General features: G+C 35.2%; 3 protein-coding genes across 6 annotated transcripts; all 3 read left to right on the plus strand.

The window, feature by feature from the left end:
- The first annotated feature begins 1,330 nt into the window (after positions 1-1,330).
- Ugalt (UDP-galactose transporter) lies at positions 1,331-3,093 on the plus strand. The gene is made up of 4 exons (XM_011501487.1): positions 1,331-1,540; positions 1,624-1,743; positions 1,860-2,074; positions 2,343-3,093. The coding sequence occupies exons 1-4, from the start codon at positions 1,528-1,530 to the stop codon at positions 2,988-2,990; spliced, it is 996 nt and encodes a 331-aa protein (XP_011499789.1). The 5' UTR covers positions 1,331-1,527; the 3' UTR covers positions 2,991-3,093.
- Positions 3,094-5,539: 2,446 nt separating this feature from the next.
- Taldo (transaldolase) lies at positions 5,540-8,388 on the plus strand. The gene is made up of 6 exons (XM_011501489.1): positions 5,540-5,668; positions 6,838-6,961; positions 7,040-7,279; positions 7,381-7,506; positions 7,854-7,990; positions 8,080-8,388. Exons 1-6 carry the CDS (start codon positions 5,572-5,574, stop codon positions 8,352-8,354), a joined length of 999 nt encoding a protein of 332 aa, XP_011499791.1. The 5' UTR covers positions 5,540-5,571; the 3' UTR covers positions 8,355-8,388.
- Positions 8,389-9,424: 1,036 nt separating this feature from the next.
- Positions 9,425-21,938, plus strand: LOC105363732 (zinc finger CCCH domain-containing protein 11A). Of its 4 annotated transcripts, none has more exons than XM_011501491.1 (6): positions 9,425-9,454; positions 10,140-10,239; positions 10,578-10,697; positions 11,077-11,248; positions 12,652-12,762; positions 20,901-21,938. In XM_011501491.1, exons 2-6 carry the CDS (start codon positions 10,180-10,182, stop codon positions 21,833-21,835), a joined length of 1,398 nt encoding a protein of 465 aa, XP_011499793.1. In that variant the 5' UTR covers positions 9,425-9,454; positions 10,140-10,179; the 3' UTR covers positions 21,836-21,938. The 4 variants fall into 4 exon arrangements, with proteins under 4 accessions (XP_011499793.1, XP_011499795.1, XP_011499792.1 ...); XM_011501493.1 differs by lacking the exon at positions 9,425-9,454 and adding an exon at positions 9,463-9,554; XM_011501490.1 differs by lacking the exon at positions 9,425-9,454 and adding an exon at positions 9,606-9,682.
- The last annotated feature ends 2,990 nt before the right edge of the window (positions 21,939-24,928 follow it).

Here is a 24,928-nt window from a genome sequence, read left to right on the forward strand (position 1 = left end):
CGTTCACTAAATACAAAGATTGCCACAACTATAAAATTTAAATCGTGTAGCGATGATTTTATTAGCATATTAATAGTTGTAATGTAATGTTTGACATCAGCATCAGTTTTATTGCTCGATGTGTTTAATGCTAAAGATTATACGAATTATGCGTGTGTGTTCGTGAGTGCGTGTGCTTTGCTTTAAATGCGAGTCGTTTAGCCAACTTTTTATTTATTTTATTCAAACGCATTCGTTTTTGAGTGATGAATATTTAATGAATCACAGCTGAATCTGTTTAATCTGACATTTCTAAATCTATTTGACTTTGATGTTTGATAAACATTGAGCAGAAAACATGTTTACACGTGAATTAATAAATTACCTGATAATTGTCAAATGCGATTTAATACATTCATTAATTATGTTTTGTACAATTCTATTATAATTTTCTTAATGATTTTGAATGGTAAATAAGGCACATTTATAATATTCTTTTTATAATTCTTTTATAAGTTTTAAAATTTATTTGAACGATTGTACCGATGGTCTTAGCATCAATTTCCCCAATAACGTCCATCGATAATGGAAATTGATAGATAATTTTAAGCAATTGTTCATTTTTAATTAGAATTTGAATAGATAAACGGATTAAAAATGGAAGGGCTCGCTCTGTTAAACATAAGTTGTTTTAAAGAATCTAAACAGACTCGGGTACATTTAATTGTTCTTATCCACGGAATCATGTAATAAAATAAAATATATCATTGGAGTTTAAAAATTGAATTAAAATTAATGTGTACATAAGCAATACACTTGTTTTCTTCTTTCGTTTTCCGTTCATTAACGCAAATTAAATTAAATTACATTGTTTTGTCCTCGTTATTAATAAAACGACACCTCCCAGTGTCAAAAGCGAACATTCCCTCGCTATTGTGTGTTTTTTTTTTGTTTTTTTTTTTTTTTTGATTTTACATGCACGATACACTTGTAATAAAAATTATCTTCTCACGACTTGGAATTTTCCATTAAAAAAAACGTCGTGAGACTAAATAAACAATGTAATCTGCCTATTTTGAACTTTGGCGCTCTTACTTATAAATTTCGCTATAGTTATAATACTTGTGGAATACTCGACTCGAGTCAGTCCTCCGCTTACCATAGCTAAGGAAGGTCATTTAAGAATTAATGTGAAATATTAGACAGGAAACGAGTGAAAAAAATGTAATAGCTAATCTGAGAAAAGTGACACGTGGATAAATTAGTACCGATAAGGATTTGAAAAAGAAGAAATTCAAAAACTTCAACCTCCAAGAGATTTACAAGTTTCGGATAAGTATTTTTCTTTTTTTTTGTGAGGAGTAATGGGCCGATAAATAATTGGCTTTTAACCTAGGAAATGTTGCGTTGCAAAGGTAAATATTGATAAAAGGAAGATGAAGCCATTTAGTATTGGAAGCATTAGATTTTAAATGCATTCAAGAGAGTACAGCCCCGACAAAGTTCATTATAAAGTTGATATTTGTAATTTATATATATTTAACTATTATGAATAAGTCACGTAAGTAATACATGGACTTATTTAATGTACGAGCTGCATTAAATTATAAATTTACAAAGTGAAATGTCTTATTCTTTTGACAGATAATGCCTATTTGCTCAAATACGTTAGCTTGGTTACGCTAACATTGCAAAATGCTCTTGTTGGCCTTAGTATGAGATACGCTCGCACCAGGGCAGGAGATATGTTCCTGTCCTCGACAGGTTTTTATCCAATTTTAACAAATCAATTTCAACCATGCGTTTATCCATAAAAAAAAGTACCCGCTGCCTCACAACAATGTAATTATATCGGCTTATTATTTGTTATTATTTTTCAGCCGTATTGATGGCAGAAGTTGTGAAATTGATAACTTGTCTATTTATAGTATTTATCGAAGAAGGTAGTTTTTCCAAATTTGTCTATGCCTTTGATACGACGATTATCAAGCAACCTAAGGATACTCTTAAAGTCTGTATGCCATCCTTACTTTACGTTATTCAAAATAATTTATTATATTTGTCTGCATCGAATTTGGACGCAGCTACGTATCAGGTATAATAAAGCTTATCTTCTATTATATATTTAAATTAGAGATTGCGCGCCTATGAAAAATCAGCGTTGAATTAAAATAGTAAATACAAATTGATTGACTGAAATTAATGTTGAACTAATTAATAGTGCCAATGATTTACAAACAGCAATTTTGTACAATTACCGATCGATAAATTTTCTTTCGTATCGGCTCTAATTTAAATAAAAAACTCAGGATAAATATGATGATAACGATTATTATAATAAATTTCATTTATTACATATTTAGGTAACATATCAATTAAAGATACTGACAACGGCATTTTTTGCAGTTGTGATATTAAAAAGATCGCTACTCAGAATTCAGTGGGGTGCTCTATTAATATTGCTCGCTGGCGTTATATTGGTGCAGTTGGCTCATAGTGAGAATAAAGCCGTACCATCTGGTATGGATCAGAATCGGTTGGTGGGATTTAGCGCGGCTCTCGCTGCTTGCTTTCTCTCTGGATTTGCAGGAATCTACTTTGAAAAGATTCTTAAAGGATCGCAGATTTCTATATGGATGAGAAACGTACAGTTGAGCTTTCTGTCGTTGCCAATTGGATTCTTGACGTGTCATTTGAACGATGGAAACGTCATAGAAAATCAAGGATTTTTCTTTGGTTACGACTGGTTTGTAGTGTATCTAGTTATATTACAAGCATGCGGTGGATTAATCGTCGCAATGGTTGTTAAACACGCGGATAACATTTTGAAGGGCTTTGCAACTTCGCTCGCTATAGTAATTTCATGCATCGCATCTATATATTTATTCGACTTTCAATTGACATTTCAATTCAGTATTGGTGCAATATTTGTTATTTGCTCTATTTTTATGTACAGTCATCAGCCTAAGACTGCGTGTTTAAATAAGCATTTAAATTCCGATAAAGTGTAGGGGAAAAGGTTATTTGAAAATAGCTAATTTGCAAGCGAGTATAGTCGATTGTATGACAGATACAATGGACTGTCATGATATTATGAAGAGAGAGAGAGAGAGAGAGAAAACGACACCAATGAATAATATACATTAATATTTTTGCAATATAATGTTATGAATTTTGAAAGCCCAAAATATGTAACGAAGCGTTTTGTATTATTTTTGTATTTAAACCAGTAATTTTTAATATAAATTAATGAGCTCAAAGTTTAGAAGAGTTAAAAAGAAAATAAGATATAACCGATACAGTAAATCTCATTACTATAGATATTATAAAATTTATAAAAAGTTGTGATTTTTCATATTAAATATGAAATAAATTTAATTTTAACTTAGTTTTATAACTATGTTGATTTTATAAGATCTGAGATTAATGACTACGATACGTTTATGCCTAAGTGTAATATACAATTTTTTGTAAACTTTATGTACTTAATTAAAGCAAAGACTTCTAATTTTAATAAAATATTATTTTTAAAATAATTGTCAATGTTTTTGATAAACCTGTTGATAAATATGTTGGCATTTGTAATATACATTTTCTGACGATTTTATATTATCCCTATTGTTGTAGCTATCTCGAACAATATTGTTGAAGTAGTTTCTTAAACATTCCTTAAGCATTGATGTTTAAAATTTTAATTAACAATAAAACACACGACTAAATACATTATATTAAATAACAAATGTCATCTAATAACAACTGTATCCTTATAATTAACACTGCATAAGTGTTACAAGCTGATTTTATTAAAATTTAATATTCTTGTTATTTGCGTTTGCTATGTGTGACGTATGTTATTCACGTCAAATATGTTTCAATCAAATTTTTTTTAATATGTATATAACAATAACAAAATTATAAAATAAAAATTGACCATAGATCGAGCAGTTTTCAATTTCATATATCTTCAAAGATTGAAATTCTGAAATTTTGAAAATCACATTGAACAATCGAATAACAGTTTTTTTAAAAAGTTTATTTATTATACGCTAGCATTTCATCAACATTAATTTGGAATAAAGAAAAAATGTTAAATATTATAAACATTAATTATGATTTCACTGATATCATTTTATATTATTCTTTCTGCCATATCGAGATTAGACAAATTACTTGTATAGCAATTTTTATTCTAAAATATCTTTGAGCTACATTTTAATGTATCATTATCACATTTCCATTTGTTTAATAAACGTTTCTTATTATCGTCAATAATTAGATGATAATTGTGTTTTTATACATTTTTGCGCTTATTAAAGGATTAAAATTTAAGCGATCGTATTCGGTAAATAATGACGAGCTCGATAATAACGCACATAACGATTCGTTTGAATAACATTGGCGAGGAATGCACGACAAATACTAAAAAATAAATTAAACAACTTTCTAAAGTCTTCGTGCAGCGTTATAAAAAATGAACTTATAATATTAGTTTCTTTTTTGCGATATTTTACAGAGCAAAATTAATTATAACGAGGTGGCTCGAACGATTTACACCACAAAACTTTCTACAAAAGTTTTTGTAATAATAATAATAAAAAAATTATAGTAAACACCATAGTATAAAGATTATAAAGACGAAGAAACTGTATGAAAACAAAATAATTAATAGGTATTGAAGAATACATAAAATAAGTTAAAAGACTCATTAGAAAATTATTGTAAATCATTATATATACATAATAGGCGAACGATAACCGGAAGAATTAGTTTTTTTTTTCTTCATGTTTTCGTAATCGCAGTATTGTAATCGCACGCGTTTAACATTAAATTTATATGGCAACTATGATAATCCGGATTTGGTACTAATATCATCAGGTTTTATGAAAATTGGCATAATGCCCGGCTCGAGCCCGTTTCACTAGCTCGTTGAAGCAAATATTTCCGATATGCTCCTGCGCGTTCCAACGTATTAGAAAAAATTATGTCTCTTGGTTGGCTTCTTCTGCCCGACCAACGCGGTTGGGACATTATGTAATGGTCACCTGAACAACCACCACTAACTATCATTGTGTCCAGGGCGAAAAAAAATGTCGATTCCCTTTTGGGGGGGAGTGGAGCGAGGACTCGAGACTGATCGAAGCTCGATCGATCTACCGTAGGCAGAGTAGTTGTTCGTAACAACCGACCGGAAAGACGCGGTACTTGCAGGAGACCTTGGTAACTACTTGCGCAACACCGATGTAACGATAACCAAAGCGGCGAGTGAGTTATCGCGGAGGTAACAGAGCGCGATGTTATCGGCCGATACCGAGGCCAACAATAATCATCACCGGGGGAAAGCAGCGACACTCGAGCGTTAAGATGTGTAAGGACGTGTGATAGCGATGGCCGTGGATTGAGTGGCGGGGGGGAGGGGGCTCGAAATCGCGTGAGAGTCCGAGAGACTACCGCACTGTCCGAGCTCTAAGGGCTTTCGTCACAGTAGTCGCGGACGCTCCAGTCGACCGAGAGTGGCACCAGAACAATCATTGGACAGTCGATCGGGACAGGCTCTCTCTCCTCCTGCCGAATAACGAAGGACATTGACGATCGATGAGCGACAGCGAGTGCAAGAAGCCAAAAATGTCGAGTACTTTGGATCAGCTGAAGTCGATGACGACCGTCGTCGCGGACACCGGGGACTTCGAGGGTAAGTAATTTACCGGAGCCCGCTAAATTGCGACTCCCATCAGAAGGTTTCGGGCTCGGAGAGTTTGGCTGGTTGGGTAGGTGTATATGTGATATATGTGATATATAGGATAATTAATTGATGTAGGGCGCGAGGTGGTTGTTGGCTGAATCAGCCGAGAGTTCGAATTGAAATTTAATCGTAGAGATTGTGATACGATGCTCGATTCGTCCTTTGATTGATTGGCGGGGGCGGGGAGAGTGGGGATATTTTTTAGATGCCGGTAGGAATTTGTTAATCGAATGAATGCGTTGGCGTTTTTATTAAAGAATAATGAGCGTTCGAGGGGCCGCTTGTATTGGCTTTGACGAATTTCACTTGCAAATGTGCCGTGATAATTCTAGAATAATGACTAAGGTAAATTGTCATCGGTTATGCCGAGGCTTTGACTGTACTCCTCGGGCCTCGCGTCCTTTTATCCGTCGAGTGTTCGTTTTAATGTTTAAAGGCTTTTTCCCGCGAATAATGAAAATCAGTGGGTAAAAATAGATGATGAGAATTGATAGGAATTTCATGCATTCCTATTATTACGCAATTAATGCTTTTGTACATTCGCTGTACGTAATCTCGAATATAAGTAGACTTGCGGGCGCAGATTTTATCAAGCCGCGGACGTATTATAAAAAATGCCACAAGCCCTGCTACATTTAGATGGGTTATCGATAATAAAAATTATTTTGGTTGCGTGCAACACTATCGTAATGTTTTCGAATGATGCTGGAAGCTTTCAACTTTCAAGATAAATCAAATCATTTTCGTCCAAAATTCGTTCGACTTTGTTATATGACTGACTAAACAGCTAGTAAAAGTAACCGCTGTACACGCGATATGCGGCTTATGATAATATGGTTTTTATCTGAAGCTGTTTTTTGTGTATTGAGTGAGCAAAAGTTACGATCACGCAACCTTTGACTTGTGTAAGAAAGCTTAAAAAAAAGAGGAAGAAAAAAAACTTGGACCAAATGAGAATTGAGAATGTTTTCTAATTTGAAATAAGCATGATTTAATTTTAAGGTCTTCGTTTGCCATGTTTTGCTATGTTTTTTTGTCATGTGAAAAAAACTTGAACGACTTATTTCCGAAATATTTCCAATTAGTTACTTATTTGTTATTGTCATTTTTTTCTTTAGTTATGGAGCAATTCAGGCCTACGGATGCCACGACTAATCCTTCCCTGATATTAGCGGCAGCCAATCAAAAGAAATACGCACATTTAATCGACAAGGCAGTACATTTTGGTAAAAAAACTGAATCGTAAGTTGTAAGTTGCGCGACGATGAATTTATAGTTCATTAATGCATTGTCTTATATATACTTTTTGTGTAAATTCAGGCTGCTTGCGGATCAAGTCGAGGCTGCATTGGATTACACATGCGTATTGTTTGGTCAGGAGATATTGAAGATTATTCCTGGCAGGGTTTCAACCGAAGTTGACGCTCGTTTATCATTCGATAAGGAAGGTAGTATTGAAAAGGCAAAAAAGCTTATTTCAATCTACGAAGAGGCTGGTATTAGCAAGGAACGGATTCTGATTAAACTCGCTTCTACTTGGGAGGGAATCCAAGCAGCCAAGTACGAGATTAATTTCTTACCAAATACAGAATACCCTGTTAATATTCAGATTATTTCTTGTCTATTATTTCTTAATATGCTCAATATCAATTATTTTCTAGAGAGCTTGAAGAAACATATGGAATACATTGTAATTTAACGCTTCTCTTTTCATTCGCACAAGCTGTAGCTTGTGCCGAAGCCGGAGTTACTCTCATTTCTCCCTTTGTCGGTAGAATCCTTGATTGGTAAGTTTGCTTTGCATACTTAACGTGCTTGCGTTTCATACGCTACTTAATGGTTTGTATTTTAATATCGTGGCCAACACTTGCGAGTAAACTTTGTAACGGTTAGAAGTTGAAATGTGAATTATCGGTAATATTGGTTATGAGTAATGACTGAAAACCATGAATAATTATAGATTAGACTAATTAATTAATAGATTAATAGGTATAAAAGTGATATATGTTCTTGTAGTTTCATTAAATAAATATATCCGTCCGACTGCTTTATCCTCCCTTGTAAAAATTTTCTCTTTCCCATTTCTAATGTGCACAGACAGTGTACGTTTCTTCATTTAAAATTTGTTTTTTAGGTATGTTGCCAATACCGATAAAAAAAGCTACGAGGGAAAAGAAGATCCGGGTGTAATTTCTGTAACAAAAATATACAATTATTACAAAAAATTTGGCTATAAGACAGTTGTTATGGGTGCATCCTTTAGAAACATTGGTATGCTTATCAATCGATAAACCTTAATGACACTTTGACGTTCTGAAAAATTTTTTTAATACATGAATCTACTATCTTTAAATGCACAGGTGAGATAAAAGCACTCGCAGGATGCGATTTCTTAACCATTAGCCCAAAACTTTTGGAAGAATTGGAGGCAAGTACCGAGTCGCTTCCCAAGACTTTGACAAGAACCTTGGCAGAAAATTCTGAATTAGAGAAAATGAGTTTCGACGAAGCGACGTTTAGATGGCATTTAAACGAGGACCAAATGGCCAGCGACAAACTTAGCGAAGGCATTCGTAAATTTGCCATAGATGTACGTAAGCTGGAGCAGCTCTTGAAGGAAAAAATTCAAGCTTAAGTGCACAACATATTCTTCTACCAACGAGCCATATGAAAAACTTAAAAAAATTATGTATTAGCCAATAGGTGCAGCATTTGAACAATTTCAGAAACTTTTATCTTTGGTAATACATACGTTATTGTACATATACACATATTTACGCACACGCACACGCACACCCACACTCACTCACTAACACACAGAGAGCCACGCATAAGCGCGAGTACTCAATTATTGCTGAATAATGTTTATCATTGTTTTAAATATATATATATATATTTATATATATGTTTATAAAAAACAAACATGAAAATGTCCTTGCAAATTCATTGTGTGAAACACTGCGAGCGTTGTTGTCTAACCTTTAAAACCACTAATCAAACAAAAGGTAAGTACATCTAATAATTATATTTATAAACAAGCTTGTGCAATAAACATATCATTTACGTTAAAACAATGATTTTAGTCCGATTGATGATGTTGTTTATGAATTTGCACGAAAGGCACGTATCGATAGTAGCGATATATCGAACGTCAATCAAATCTCGAAGTATAAGCGATCGATGCCCTATCGCACAAATATTTTAAAACAACTAATGCCAATAAAATTGTTCGAGCATGCTTAATCACTCGACGAAGTCATTGCAAATGCTTGGGAACGAAGTAGCTCGAGCGGCCCGAGGAATGGCTCGCGCCAATTCCGCCCCTCGGCACCTCGCCGCAACAGCCAAACGACGCGATTCCCAACAAATATTAACGAAATAAACAATTAGCGTGTCAGCCCGCCCCTTAAAACCACCGTCGATCGTTCGTAATTGGCGCTCGCCTAGTCGTCGGTTGAGGTTGGTCGGGGGGCGGGGGTGAGGTCGGACATTGGCGCCTCACGCACTCGTGAATACTCGGCTCGGCTCGAGAGTCGTTTCGTGCGCGGCCCGAGTCAGCGCCGCCTCGAGCAATCCTCGGCGAGAAAGCAAAAAAAAAAAAAAGCAACGCGCGAACCCGAGACAGTGAGTGTGACTGTGAAAGAGTAAGAGTGAGCGGGAGTGTGAGTAAAGAGCGCGATCAGGAGGGCGACGGGACGGGACGGGACGAGACGAGACGAGATTGCGGCCTGAAAGGTAAGCGAGCTTTGACAACAAACGTTAAACGGTGCAAAAAGTGTCCTTGCCCGGCGTGTAAACAATCTGCGGGAACTCACGAGACATCGCGCTGCTCGGGGTATGCTGGATGATTTATCGGAATGAGCTTTCAGTTACTTGCTAACCGCTATTCGGTTTGCGATCCCTTTGCCATTAGGTCACGTAGTCGGAAAAGTCTCGCACGATCATGTTTCGCACGATGAGATGGTAAAGTCTCTCGCGCGGCTCTTCTCGATTCTTCTCATTCTCTTGCTTCCCCGTGGGTTCCTCTCTATCCTCCTTCTCCACCCCCTCACCAGCCCCTCATCATCCCGAGTAAACCCCATATTCCTCCCACCACCCCCCCCCAGCCACCCAGCCCCTCACCAACTATCCCCTTCTGCCCCGCCGAAACCCTCCATGGTCCTATCAACCAGCCCGTCCGCCCGTCCGCCCGTCCGCCCGTCCGCCCAGGCCACTCCAGTCCAGTCGTCTCGCATTTCCCGTCTCGAATTTGCTCTTTGCCGAGTCAAATCCTTTCTACGGGTGTGATAACTTTCACCCGCCACAGTCTGCCCCATTCTTCCTTCCCGCTCATCGGGCTTTTACATTTCTCTTCGGCTTTATTGCCACGATCGGAGGCACACGATCATGGATTTCTAAAGCTCGACTACTTCTTTTCCAGCAAGGAGCACGATCACTCGTCGTTCTACAACTTCATACAAATGGAGAAAAATCACAAGGACACGGACTGCTATTTTTTTTATTACTCAACGTGCACGAAGGTAAGTGCGTTAGAATTCGATCGGCTTTATTGGGGATTAAGATTTTTGGTTGCCGAGGGAATATGTCAGTAGGTATGGCTGGACTTTCGTTAAACATTAAGGTTAGAACGGCCATATTGTGTAAATATTTTTAGTTCATTTCTCACTAATGAGCCAATGTACCGCTTATTATCGAGTACCTTATGAAGGATGTGATTAATTGAGGAAATGATTATGGAGACGAAATTTTATGGTATTGCTGGATTATTTTTTTTATCTCTATGGGCTAAAAATTTTCCAACCTATTTGATTTCATTATTCTTATTTTATAAGCTATTGATAATTTGATTAATTATTAGGGCGATAATTGTGCCTACCGCCATGAAGCATCTGCATTGGGCAGCGAAACAGTGTGCTCTTTTTGGATAGAGGGGAGCTGTCAAAATCAGCATTGTAACTTCAGACATATGGAGATTAAGGTCAGCTTTGGACGTGTACTTTTGATTTTTATTTGCACCAATGATGCGTGGTTGTTGGACGGTAGTTTGAGACACTTTAATTAATGCCTGACACTCGAGGTCTGGAAAACCTTGTATTTTCTACAGTGTTTAAATTTAACGACAAATGGTCGATTCACCCATTAAGTCATAGCATTAATTTAAAATCAATATAATCCACGCTACTTGTAGCGAAAAATGATTTTTATTCCTTTTCTTTAACATATCTTTAACTTTGCTTGAATTTTGCTTAATTCCATATTCAAATTAATTTTCAAAGGGTATTAATATTAAGGCTTTTAAGCGATGTACTGTTCTTGCATTACATTGTCCGTCTCACATACTTAATTTTGTATTACAGAAAAATCGTAAAACGATTCCATGTTATTGGGAAAAGTTTCCTACTGGATGTAAGAAACCACATTGTCCATTCAATCATAGGATTAAGAGAACTACGATAACCAATCCTATCGAACCCGTGAAGACACCTACCCCAGCAAAACCCGTTACTCAAGAGTGGTCAAATCGCTCTGGTGAGAAAACCATTCTATTTTTTAACATTATCCTATTTGAATATAAAATTTATTTTATACATTCGATAATTTCATTAAACGATTCGATTAAATAAAATAATGAACATAGCCGATCAAACTAACTTATTAAAATATGTATAAATTATTCTATTTTTTTTAATCCATTTACATTTCATATAATAACATTAAATTTTAACTTCTGTCTTAATTGACTTGTTTAAAAACAAAAAAATGCTGTGCTTAATATTGAAACGTATCTAAATATATTTTTATTTTCCACTTCTTATATATTGTAGTAGCAATCACTGCGTTATCTATAATTTTATATAATACATAATTATTTTTTAACGAGCATCAATGATATCGATATATTTTTATTCTCCACCAAGAATGCTTTGCTTAAATAAAACAAAAAAAAAAAAAATTGTGCAATTTAATACTTACACAAACGGCAATATCTATGTAATAGAATTCAAACTTTTAAGATGGATCTTTTATTAAGTTACGATTATAATTTCAGTACGTAACCGTTTATCGTTAGAGTATCCTAAACTAACTATTCAATGAATTTATATCAATACACATTTAAATTATAAACTTTTTAATTTTTTTTTTTTTTTAATATTCCTCAGCATCTATGATGTTGGAAGTAACTGTGTAATAGGATTAAAATTTTAATCCATTTAATATAAATGATACAAAGTATTCCAAAAATTTTTCATAGGAGAGGCTTTGATTTCTGGATCCTAAATTTTAATAAAACTCTACGAGATTAAGTTTTTACACAAATTATCCACTACTTGTACTTGATTGTATCAATAAAATCTACTTTTCAATACATAATAAAATTGTACGAGTACTTTTTTTATTTTAGTGGATTATCAGAATTTATGATAAAAATATATATATTTTCACGCATATGGCTTACTCGTATACATACCCAAATTATGTACAATATAGACATAATAAAAGTAATTGAGCAATTGCGTTAATAAGTAAAGCTAATCAATTAAATTTATTTTAATTTTGTATATATAATTTTGTTAATAATAGCTCATGCATGGCTTTTAATACAATGTTTGACTTAAATTGCTACTGTAAATCAAATGAGAATTATGAATTCTCGTTTTGCTTGCCATATCCGGTTAAAATTACTTAGACTTTGAAGTAGAACTACGTTTATTAGAGTCACGGTATCTGTGTGGGATCTAATCTAAATTCTTGGTAAAGTCTCGTACGAGAAAACGGTTCTCAACGAAAAATTGTTACAGCTCTGAGACTTTGTTAAAATATGAGGATTCTGTGAGCAGAAGCCCTCCTCTCGCAACTGTACATATGTAAAAGCGTAAGCGCATAAACGTTAAAATTATTTTACTAATGCTTTGTCTGTAAAATTTGGAAAGATGGGAAATTCGAAGGTAACAGTACGGAGACGGATCAGGGCCGCGGCAACAGTGAGGCCGGGAGCTTCATCGGCAGCCCGGTCGACCCTCTCATCGTCAACTTCGAAGAAGGTATGAGGCTTTATTAGCCCCCGCGACCGTCCTTCAACTTGCACTACCTCGCGCCCGGCAGCCATCTTCCCTTAGCGTCCAGTCTTCAGACGAGCCTGAACTTGCCCCCGCCTCAAGCCCAACAGCCACAACCCTCGAGTCTCGCCATACCCAGCAGCGGCAATCTTACCCTGCCAACGCGCTCCAGCCTGGTGAGCTCGCAGTCCTCTCCGTGTCACCACCGTTCGCCCCTCTCCTTTGCCCCGCCCCCGCCTCACCATCACCATCATCACCACCACCAGCAGCAGCAGCAGCAACAGCAGCAGCAGCAGCAGCAGCAGCAGCAACAGCAACAGCAACAGCAAGCGAAACAGCACCACCAACAAACGCAACCTCAGCCCCAACCGCAGCAGCAGCCTCAACAACAGCACCACAACCACCACCACCGCCACCACCACCACCAACATCACCAGCACCAGCACCAGCACCACCAATCGCAACAGCAACAGCAGCAACAACAACAACAACAACAACAACAACAACAACAACAGCATCAACAGCAACAGCATCATCCTCATCATCATCATCACCACCACCACCACCACCACCATCAGCCGCAGCCAGCGCCCCAGTCCCAGCCCCAGCCTCAGCCGCCACCACCACCGCCACCAACGCTGCTACACAACGTTGCCGGGGCGCATCACCAGGCCCGGGCCGCGCCCCCATTGTCGCCGCTCCAGCCGCCGCCACCGCCAAGCCAACAACCCAGCTCACCTCTGCTTCAACGACCTGCTGCAGCCCCTTACACGGGCATTCACAGCCAGCAGGCCACCTCACAGGCCCAGCCCACGCATATGAGGTTCCCCTTTTCCTTCCTAAGCTTCCCTTCCTACCGGAGGTTCTGATTCTGATTGATAGGTCGGTCGCAAATATCGGTCACTTTAACAAAGACATATTCATAGACAGACAGACAGACAGATAGATAGATAGATACATAGATAGATAGATAGATAGATAGATAGATAGATAGATTGGTAGTTAGATAGATAGAGGGAGGGAGGGAGTGCGAGCGAGAGATAACGAGAGAAAGAAAAAGAGAGAGAGAGAGAGAGAGAGAGAGAGAGAGCGAGAGCGTGTCGTCACCATAGTTATACGTAGCTGCTAGTAGCTAGCGTTACGTCATTGCTGTGAGATGAATTCCACACCGAGAGATGAGTTTTTTGCGATTCCACCATATTATCGTCTCCCTTTCTTAACTTTTACTGTTTTCATTCGATCGTGATAAGTACCACGACAACAGCTGCTTTCACTTGCGTTCTCTTATAATCGCGGGACTTTGAAATCTTAGCGGTTTTTTAATAAAAATTATTAGAGTCTACATAATTTGTTATTTCGAACGGAACGTTATTATCACTTCATTAAATAATGCAGTCGTGCGATTCTCATTGGAGCGACTAATTCTGATTGCTGTAAAATGTATAATTAATTACCATTATATAATAAAATAAAAAATAAAAAACTCTTCTCTTGGTGCACGATTACTGTACGGTTTATGAACTTGTAAGCTTAAGACTTTAAAGAATGATGAAAAAACAAAATTAATCCCTTTTACACGAGCTCTTATCAATATCACGTAGTTAAGACAAAATCGTTTAATCTTGAGAGATTGATTATCTGACATAAGTAACAAAATATTAAACATTAGGATGTATAATAAATTTTTTATAAATAGTAATCGTTCTCATTATCATAAGCTAGTTTAATTAAATGAATTTTCCAAAATAGTGGTTTTGAAAGAATTGTCAATTTTACTTATAATCAACTGCTAAATTTAACCTTCAGCCTAGTCTCTATTTTTTTTTATTTTATTTTATTTTTTATTTATTTATTTTTTATTTCGCAGAAAGTTTCATACATATTGAATTGAAGATTTGTCTCATTTTACTTGTTAATGTTTTGTTTGTTTTTTTTTTATTTTCAAATCTATTTTATAAAAATAGCGTATTTTCTCAAACTGTAAGAATATGAAATAAAATTATGACTAATAGCTTTACTTATTATTACAATTTTTCTATAAAAATTGCATTTAAAAACAGTCTAAAGCATATCAATTATAAAAACAATAAATAATCTTATTTAGAATAATAATTCAAGTTTCGAAGCTCTCTTAGAAAAATGAAGATACCGCTTTTGACACATTGCGCACGACACTAGAATAAAAAATACATAGAGCATTATTTGAAAAAAAATAAATAAATAAAATAAAATAAAATAAAATAAAATAGGCAGAGAGGTAGCAAGAAAACACGGTTTTGGCTATTACTATAAAAATGAACGAGGTTTATCGAAAAATTAAAAATAAATTTTTACAGGGGACGCTATGTCCAAACTTTACCTGTGAAAAACCGCTCGTGGCTATTAGGAGGCAGGAAAATTTTTGTGTCGCAACGAAGATAATCATGGCTCGACAGAAAATCATTGCACACTGCACGCTTACTTGCATTCACCGGGATACTTGCATCATTGTTTTCTTTAAAAAAAAAAAATTTTTTGTTTTTACTTTTATCCTGCTTTATTCTAATATATCGCACCCGATTTTATATTAATTCAAATTTATTATTTTTTTTTTTTTTTTTTTTTTTTTTTTTTTTTTTTTTTTTTTTTTTTTTTTATTAAAATCTCGCACAATTGTGTAATGTATTATTTCTTTTGCACATGATCACACAACGGCTCACACATATAACACCACACGATCTCACATGCATATATATTCACGCTACAAACAACTACGGCTACACTACCGCCGGCGGCACCACCACCACCACTACCATTATTTCTACTGCTACTACTACTACTATTGCTACTACAACCACCACCACCACCACCACCACGACCACAACTACAACAATACTACTGCTACTACGGCTATTATAAACACACGCATGCACACAAACCTCGGAACAGTGAAACTCTTTCGTCGGTGATTTTGTTCTGCTTTTTAATAAATAAATCAAAATATCTAAGCGATTGAAACTATGTAAAGACGCCTCTATACATTTATTATCATGTTTGTATTTATTTTTTATGCTAAAAAATATTTTTTTTATTTTTTGGTTAAGAAGATATAGTCCGATTTTACAAAGTCAGACTTTAAAAATACGTGCGCAATCATCATTGAAATAAATTGCGAATGAAACTATCGGAAAATATCCCAGATAGATACATGGGATTTTCACGCATCACGTAAAAGCGAATAAAAAGACAAATGCCTTCATATGTTTTGGCTTGTATGAAAAATATTTGTTCAATAATCGAGATGGCTCATAGTAATAATAGTAAATAAATAAAATAAAAAATATAAAAATAAAAAAAAAATGAATAACTTAGTCAAAAGGAAGCTTTTCAGCATTAGAAAGTTAGATTTCGGTAAAGCGGGTTACGCGTTCGTATATGATCGTACAATTATAAGAGATCTTTCTTTGCTAATAAAGGATTTAAAGCCAATAAATTTGCACCATTCTTTTTTAATACTTTTCACAATCGAGCAATATGTAACGTAACTGTTATAAGCAATAAGCAACTGTTGATTTCATCAAGTTCAACATTTACCTTTTTTCTTTTTGGTTTTTTTTTTTATTTTTTATTATATTTTTTTTTTTCTTTTTTTTTTGATTTCACTAACCTTAGATTAAAAAATTCATGCTATTTATAGGTGCAAAAAGTAAAATTTGGCTTTTTATCTTTTACAGAACCATGTCAGGAATAAAGAAACGCGTGCACGATAATATAGAAACTGCGACTTTCACTAAATACAGGATTAATTGCTTTATTCATATGTACGCGCGTGCGTGCGTATGTGTCTATACACAATCAATCGTACATATAAACAGCTCAATCACATATTTTCGAGTTGAGCCACTCGGTCTCGAGGAACCACGGCTTTTAAAATAGCATTTGATCCCTCTTTGTTGCAACGACTTAATTTCTCAAATAATATTTTTGAGAATCCTTTTTCGATCTTTAGTAAAACAAACAAGTACTAAGGGACGCATACTAAAAATATAAGATATCATCTAGGTCTAAGCGAAATTTTATATATTCTTAATTTATCCCGAGTACTACGTATTAAAAAAAGTAAGAAAAAGGCAAATAAAAGAATGTACATCTTGCGAATAATATCACTCCTAACGATAAAACTGAAATACAAATCGTTGCGGAGTTGCGGTATAACACCTTTTGTAAAAAGCTGAATGAGAGATAATTTTCAAAGGGAAGTAGAAAGATAGATGCGAAAGTCGGTATCGATAAAAAAAAAAACAGTAATCTACGAGAATACTTGTAGTAAGAAGAAAAAAAATTTATACTGATTGTAAAAAAAGATATCGAGCGAAACTACTATATAAAAAGAAAAACAGAAGAAAAAGATTAAGAGAGTCGAGCTGAAAAACCATGAGTGTTTTAGCTGAAGTTAAAGTCACCGTGACATCGATGTGCGACAACTGATTACGCAAAGTAAAAAATGTTATCGCACGTTAGCTATAAAAAAAACTATATTAAATAAATGATATATGTGAAATCAACGCATATATAAATATATATATATATATATATATATATATATATATATATATATATATATATATATACACATATACACGAATTAAGGGAAAAAGTAAGTGTAGAGCGTGTGAAATGAAGAATGTCGAAAAGTTTAAAATAAACGCAACGAGAATAAACAAAATATAGATTTACGTATATTTAAACAACTAATGATTATATATATATATATATATATATATATATATATATATATATATATATATATATATATATAATCGCAAAGGACATTGTGTGGTCATTGTGTCTCTGTGTAAACATCGAAATTCGAAGCGTATCGACGGTTCGACGAGCTTTTTATTACGTTAAATGAAAAAAAAAATAAAACAAATAATTAAGGAATATGTAGGTCGGACTAAAAATTTACGAATGTTTTATTTGTGTTCAATATCTTTTTTGCTTTTAACTCAAACAGATATTTGCCTCTCGAGGTCGATATGCTCAAAATTTCGCGTCATTAAATAGCGAATAGTCTTAAAGAGAAAAAAAAGTACGTCGTAAGAATACTGAAACGAAGGGATCGCAGAGTAAATCGATCGAATAAAATTTAACTATAATTTAAAAAAAATAGGGTAAACAATTGTGTTTATAAATGAAGTACGAAGTAAACAACTCTTACACTTGCGAATAAAAACAATATTAATATTACAAAGAAAGAAAGAAAAAAGGAATAATTTGTTCCTCTACTGGTTGCAAAAAAAAAAAAAGAAAAAGAAAAAGAGAGACACGAGAGGTGCACTTACAGTTTTTAGGAAATATAAATAAGAAATGGTAAATAATAAATTACAATTGAATAATCGAATAATTTCATAATGGAGGCTAGAAAAACTATGAAAAATACGTTTGTACATAAACAGAAATAAAAAAATTAATAAATAAAAAAGATAAGAATGTGAAAAAAAAAATAGAATGAAAATGTATGCGGTTTTAATATTATTGGTGCAGAAGGAGAAGACTCGATTCCTGTACATGAACGAGGACTAAAATCGGTCTTCCTTTTTCACCATTCTTCAACTTTCTCCAAACTAGTTTCAGTCGAAGAAAATAAAACAAGACAATGTCCGTTTGATCCGCGAATTATATACAACGACGATGGTGAAAATAAGAAAATTAATTATGAAAGCGCAATATATTTATTGTAGAAGCTCCCATTTATGTTCGGTAACAAAAATGTTTGAAAATGAATGCCATCATTTATAGTAACTGCGAATATGAATCCCTGATCCTTGCTGTGAAAACAATACCAACCTAAACATTAGCACAGCGTCTCACATAAATCTGTGATACACTGTATTAATGTCGTAGATCACGTTTGATCTCTATTGTTTGTAACAATCGACGGCACGATCTGGGTTCACGAAAATAAAATAACTAGAATTAGTACATTAATGAAAAGGTTAAATCCTTGTATTTTCGGATTTATTTTTTATAACTTGTTAATTTGTTTGTTTAAGTTTTTTGCATTTAAAATTTATTAAATTGCATTCTCCCGTTTTTCTTACAGTGTTCGGCATTTACTTTTATCTCGCCTCCTTTCACTGAACCCTGGTAATCGCGCGAATGAAAAAGCGCTGATATTATCCTGTTAAATGTGTACAGGCATATATACACTCGTGTGTGTGTGCGCGCGTGTGTGCGTATGCGTATACGTACACGAGAGAGTTTATAGTTAATTGTTTTTTTGTTTTTTTTTTTTTTTTCATTCTCCGATTCTCCCTACGGACATCAAATTATGTTCTCGTATACCTTTTCAAGGCGGCTTTTTTCTTTGCCTCATCACCGTGACGAAAAAAGTGTTGTAAACAACCCTTTGCATTAGCCATTGGTAATCAAAAAAAATCGTTGGATATTTAATTATAACATAAATTATATCCAAATTTTAATATCTTCTTTAAGCAATGTAGGATTTACGCGCGTTTGCGAAATAATATAAAAGTCAAGTGTCTGATTTTAAATTAATTACAATCGAATGTTTAAAGAAAATTGGTATTTTTAATTGATTATTGATGCAGAGCATCCAACGGCTAATGAAAAGGTACCGATGAATTCGTAATTCTTTTGTATTAGATACATACATACATACACATATGTGTGTACGTTCGTGTATGTATGTGTATATATATATATATATATATGTATGCACACACACACACGCGCGCGCACACATATATTTATATTATCTAGAATAGGGAGTTGAAAACAAAGTAAAAAATAACATACAAAAATATGCTAATAAGTTAATGCGCATACTTATATGATCGATGTATAAGCTAATGGAAATCGATACATTTCATCGAAAATATTTGGATTTCAATAAACTTGATACCTCGAAAAAACTTTTTTTGCAAAGCTGTGATTAACACGCACGAGGAATTCTAATAATTCGTATCATTAAACGTTCGTCAATTCTGTTTTCCTCGCGGTGTTAATCTTCGAACTTTGCTTGATTTCTTTCTTAATTAATCCTAAATAATGGTTTGAAATAAAGTGAAATTTTTCATTTCCATCCTTCTTCCTTTTGAATTTATGTTAATCCATTCAAATGAAACAAAATGTCTTAATGAAATTTAAACGTTTCATTAAACATTGTTTAAATAAATTAAGTTCGATTTATTTTAACGAAGTTAGCACGCGTGTCCGAAAGCTTATAAGCCAAATATATTATTACTAATAATGTGGCGTTGATCGTCTGAAAAGTTCATGATATAAGGCCTTTCTAATTTATTCTTATTTATGTTTGGATTTGAGATATTTACGTATTTGCGTTCTAAGCTTGACGAGAAGCGAGAATTTGACTAGACTTTATTTAAAATAGAACAATTGGTGTTGGCGAGTCGAGCTCTTGCTTCGTAAAGTTAACAGATCTGCTGACGAAAATAAATGTATCAAATGTAAATAAATGAAATAAACAAAGGCTGGTATTTATTTGAACTTATTATTAACTTTATTGTATTTTCGTAAGCTCAATTATCTCTTTACTTCAGTAGTTAAATTGCCGCGAAGTGAAAAATAAATAATATTATAAATTTTAGCGTGTGTTCGTTCGTTCATCGTTATGAATTCTATCCAAGAAACTCAAGATATATATATATATATATATGTAGAGAGTGGGAGAGGGAGAGGGAGAGAGAACCGCGAATGTTTGTAAATACATTAAATAGCAGGATTAGCCTTGAAATCAAAAACAAATGATTTTAAGCGGATGTGCCTGGTTCTATCGAGATCGAAGTATAACTAGTTAAGCTCAATTTTAAAATATAAGCCACCGTGTAATGTAATTTTACAAAATGAGAAGAGCGATAGGATGAGATGCCATACAACTCGAAAAAAAAGTAACATACCCAAATATAATCGTCCCGTAAATCTTTTTTTAAAGCGTACGAAGAGTGAGAAATGCTTAGGATTATTAAGAAAACTAGAGACGTGGAGAGAGAGAGAGAGAGAGAGAGAGAGAGAGAGAGAGAGAGAGACAGAGCGAGTGAGTGATTGACAGCATGTAAAGGCATTATCCGTTATTTTTTGTTCTTCGTGTATGTTTGCAGAGTCGGACAGTGAGAGCGCCCCGTCTCCAACGAAGAATCCTCGAAGCCGCATCTCGTCCTGCAAAACGTACGAGGAGATCAGGTTGGAGGAGATCCAGGCGGAGAGCGCGGCCTTCTACTTCTATGAGCCATCGATGAACTATCAGGCCTCGTCAGCCGGTGGCGGGAAAGAGAAGAAACCAAGTGGCGCCAGGAGTCAGAGAGCTGTACTCGGCGCATCCGTCTACGCTCGCGAGAATACCGAGAAGAGAGAGAAGAATCCCGAGGAGCTTGACTTCCAAGTCCTCAGCCTCGAGGAAATCCGCAAGCGAAAGAGGAGCCGCGAGTCGCCTACCGTCATCGCTACAGCAGTCGCCAATGCTGCTGTCGAGCCGGAGATCGACCTATCAGGGGAATGTCAGACCAAGAAGGAGGACGGATTCTTGAAGGATGCCATTAAGGTGCTGGATGAGCTGAGGGCCGCCAATACGGATAAGGAAGTCGAAAGAGCGACCGAGAGGCGGAAGAGGAGAAGCTTCACGGAGGTGAAGAGCGAGGAGGACGCGAAGAGGCCGAGGGGGCAAGTCGAGGGGGTGCGAGTGCCGCCGGTTAGGCTCAGGAGGAACAGGAGAAGCAGCGCGTCCAAGGAAGAGATCGAAAAGTCCGCGGACGAGAGCGAGAGGCTCGAGGACGAGGAGGAGGCTGCCTGCTCGAGCAGGAGACAGTCCGTCGAGGTTCGGCTCTGCGACAGCAGCACCGACGACAGTCCATCCAGGGAAGACGTGGACGAGAAGAGTCGAAACCTGGTCGAGAGTCTCGACAGCATCGTCAAGAACGTGACGATCTGTAGTGACGTGCTGAAGCTGGGCAGGGAGGAGCTCCACACACTCGATACTGCCTCGGACGACATCCTCAAAGACATCGACGCCCTCTTGACGGACGATCCGAAGTCCTGAGGGTCGCGGCAACGCGCGTTCGTGGCTACTCCAACTGTGCATGTACTTACTTTATGACGAATGTAAGGCGATTGTGTTGGTGATTTTTAAGAGGATGGGAAGGACGACGGATATTGTGTCGAGGAGGGCTGGAGGCGCCTGAGCGTTCTTCGCCTCCTGGATCCCATTGCTAAGCATTCGGGGGCGGCTGTTTCCTAGGATTTTAAAATATACTTTAAGTGCATGCAACGATTATTTATTCGTTCGTTTTAGAATTAATGCGCGGACGTTATTTTGGGTTGAGAAGTCCCAAACGATACATTTTAACGTCGAGCTAACTGAGATTTATGTAGACATTAATGAAGATAGAGAGAATATTATCTTCCCTTATTAATGGGAACAATCGCCGATATAGATTGTTTAATGCTAAATAATTAAAAGTGATTTAATAATGGTTTTCTCTTTCATTTATAAATTTTATAAATATATTAAACAAAGATAAAATTATAAAAGCCGTGTATTTTAAAATCAAAATGTACAAATTTCTAACAAAACTAATGTATAATTATTACATTTTTTAAAAGTACGAGTTGCGTGGTGTTTTATTTCCTTGTTCATACGATCCTACATTGAAGAATATGAGCATCCCCCGTGTAAAAGGTCCAAATAAATTTTTAGATCTATGGGTTCAATCACACTATAATTTATTTCGAATGTATAATAATAATAATAATAATTGTACGCTGAAATGAATACTCGATCTATGAGAAATCACAATTGTTTTATCGTCGTACTATATATTTTTATTTTATTCAATTTTTTTCCTTAATTTTAAAGTTGCACCGGATGTAAATTAGGAGTTGACTTCCGTAAATACTAAGGATTAGCATCAATAATATTTATATATATACCATACAATAAGTGTGTATATAAACGTACATTTATATATATACATATATATTTATTTATTTATGTATACACACGCGCGCGCGCGCACACACACACACATATATATATTTATTTATGTATACACGCGCGCGCGCACACACACACACACATATATATATATATATATATATATATATATATATATAAATGATGCCGATACTTGTTCGTGGTATGTACATTAAAATAAACGTCCATTATTTTACTTCCATTCGTTACACGAATATAAATAATATTGGCAATATCGACTTAGAAACTATTTTTTCATTATTTTATTTTATTATTCTATACGCGACTATAAACGAAATGATGAAACAATAAAAGGTCAGAAAGTCGATAATCTTGTCTTTCTCGGCGCAAATTGTAGTAATAATCATAATAATAATAATAATAATATAATAGTATGATAATAATAATATAAAAAGTTGCATTGCTTTAATGAATGATTGTTGGTAAGTATATGTAACTTAAGCCGAAGTCACGACGAAACTTTTTTCTTTGCAATGTAATGAAAATTCGTAAACGAACGACATGAACAATTCGCGTAATTAGTAAGTAATGCAACTTTTTCGCCTTTAAAAGATATACACATGACATTCGTACGTTTACTATATGCATATTATAGCGTTGAGTTGCGAACTTTCTTCTTTTTTTTCAATCTGAGAATTCAAGCTTTATGGCGCAAATATATATATCCAGACGACAATTTACACAGTTTGTTGTCAAAATTCTATTTTCTTCGAAGCCAACGGATAAATGAATCCTCTGTTAAAAAAAAAAAAAGAAATAAATAAATAAATTCGCGCACCAACGCATGGAAATTAAATTGAGTATCAGCGATAATTAATGCAATCGTATTGATAAAAAGAGATAAACATCGGGATTTTGTACCAACGTGTGCCGCTGGGGCTCGAATACAATCATAATTCCTTTTTTCTAACTAAATTACATACATATTAGCCAATGACGTAGCAACGCCACTTTAAATTCATATTATTTTTACTGTACAAGACTCGCTCGACGGATTCTTAACGATGAAGGGATTTATTTATTATATTTTATCGCATAATCTCCTCTTCCAAAATTCGTCACATCAATCACTAACACTTTCGCCTTCTACTTTCAATATTTGTTTTACGCGCTCTCTCTCTCTCTCTCTCTCTCTCTCTCTCTCACACACACACACACATACATACACCACTTACTCAATCCTCACATTATATTGATACTACACAGCGTTTATTTTTCTTGAAATTATGCCTTCTTTTTTGCACATTTTTTTTTATTTGTTCAAATGAAGCCAAATAACGTTGATTATAGTATTGCGTGATTTTTATAGTTTTATGAATTGAATTGGAATTCCACTGAAACACGTAAGGCACCGTGATCATGAAATTTCGAGTGGAATGTACATGCGGTAGTTTTAAAGAGAGAGGATACGCAGTGAGAAAACAAGTGTTATCGTAAGTATTAAACTTTGTACACCAATTCGTTAGTATAATCGTTAGACTTTCATATTGATTTGATTGAAGAAACACCAAATATCGTCGGTATAACTGTACTTTATTGCATTAAAACCTTAGTGTAGTTTACAAGAAATGTACACGGTCGATTCGACCGTATGAATTTTTTCGTCATAGTCTATACAAAATAAGTCAACAGAAAATAAAAGTGAAAGCATACTTCATTCAAATAAACAAATAAACAAGACAAGAGAGAGTACAAACTTTCGTTAAAATACCTAAAATTAATCGACTTGTATAGATCATTATTAAACTACGCTGTGTGATGAAGAAAGAAGTGAAATGAAAAGTGAGTAAACCATTCGCTCGAGCTACGCGTCTCTATCATCACTCGAATCGGTTTTGCGAAAAAAAGTTTTCGTTTCACCGTCATCAATTACCGTTGAGAATGCACGCGCTTCCGTAGCCCCGATAGAAGGCGAGCCCCAGATGCAAAAAGAAAGCTTACGAGCAAAGAAGTGATTTCGGGACCGAATTCGCCAACGCAGTAGCCTAGCCGAGAAGTTGCAGGCTGTAAAGAAGCTAAATACTAATTAATATCCATCGTCGTCGTCGTCGTCGTCATCTTAAATAAACGATCAACGCGACGATACTAATCTCTTGGGATCTAAGTGCTTTCCCAGCTCCGTTCCCTTGTGCCTAACCC

The sequence above is a fragment of the Ceratosolen solmsi genome, unplaced genomic scaffold (assembly GCF_000503995.2).
Source record: "Ceratosolen solmsi marchali unplaced genomic scaffold, CerSol_1.0 scaffold28, whole genome shotgun sequence".
NCBI classification, from domain to species: Eukaryota; Metazoa; Arthropoda; class Insecta; order Hymenoptera; family Agaonidae; genus Ceratosolen; species Ceratosolen solmsi.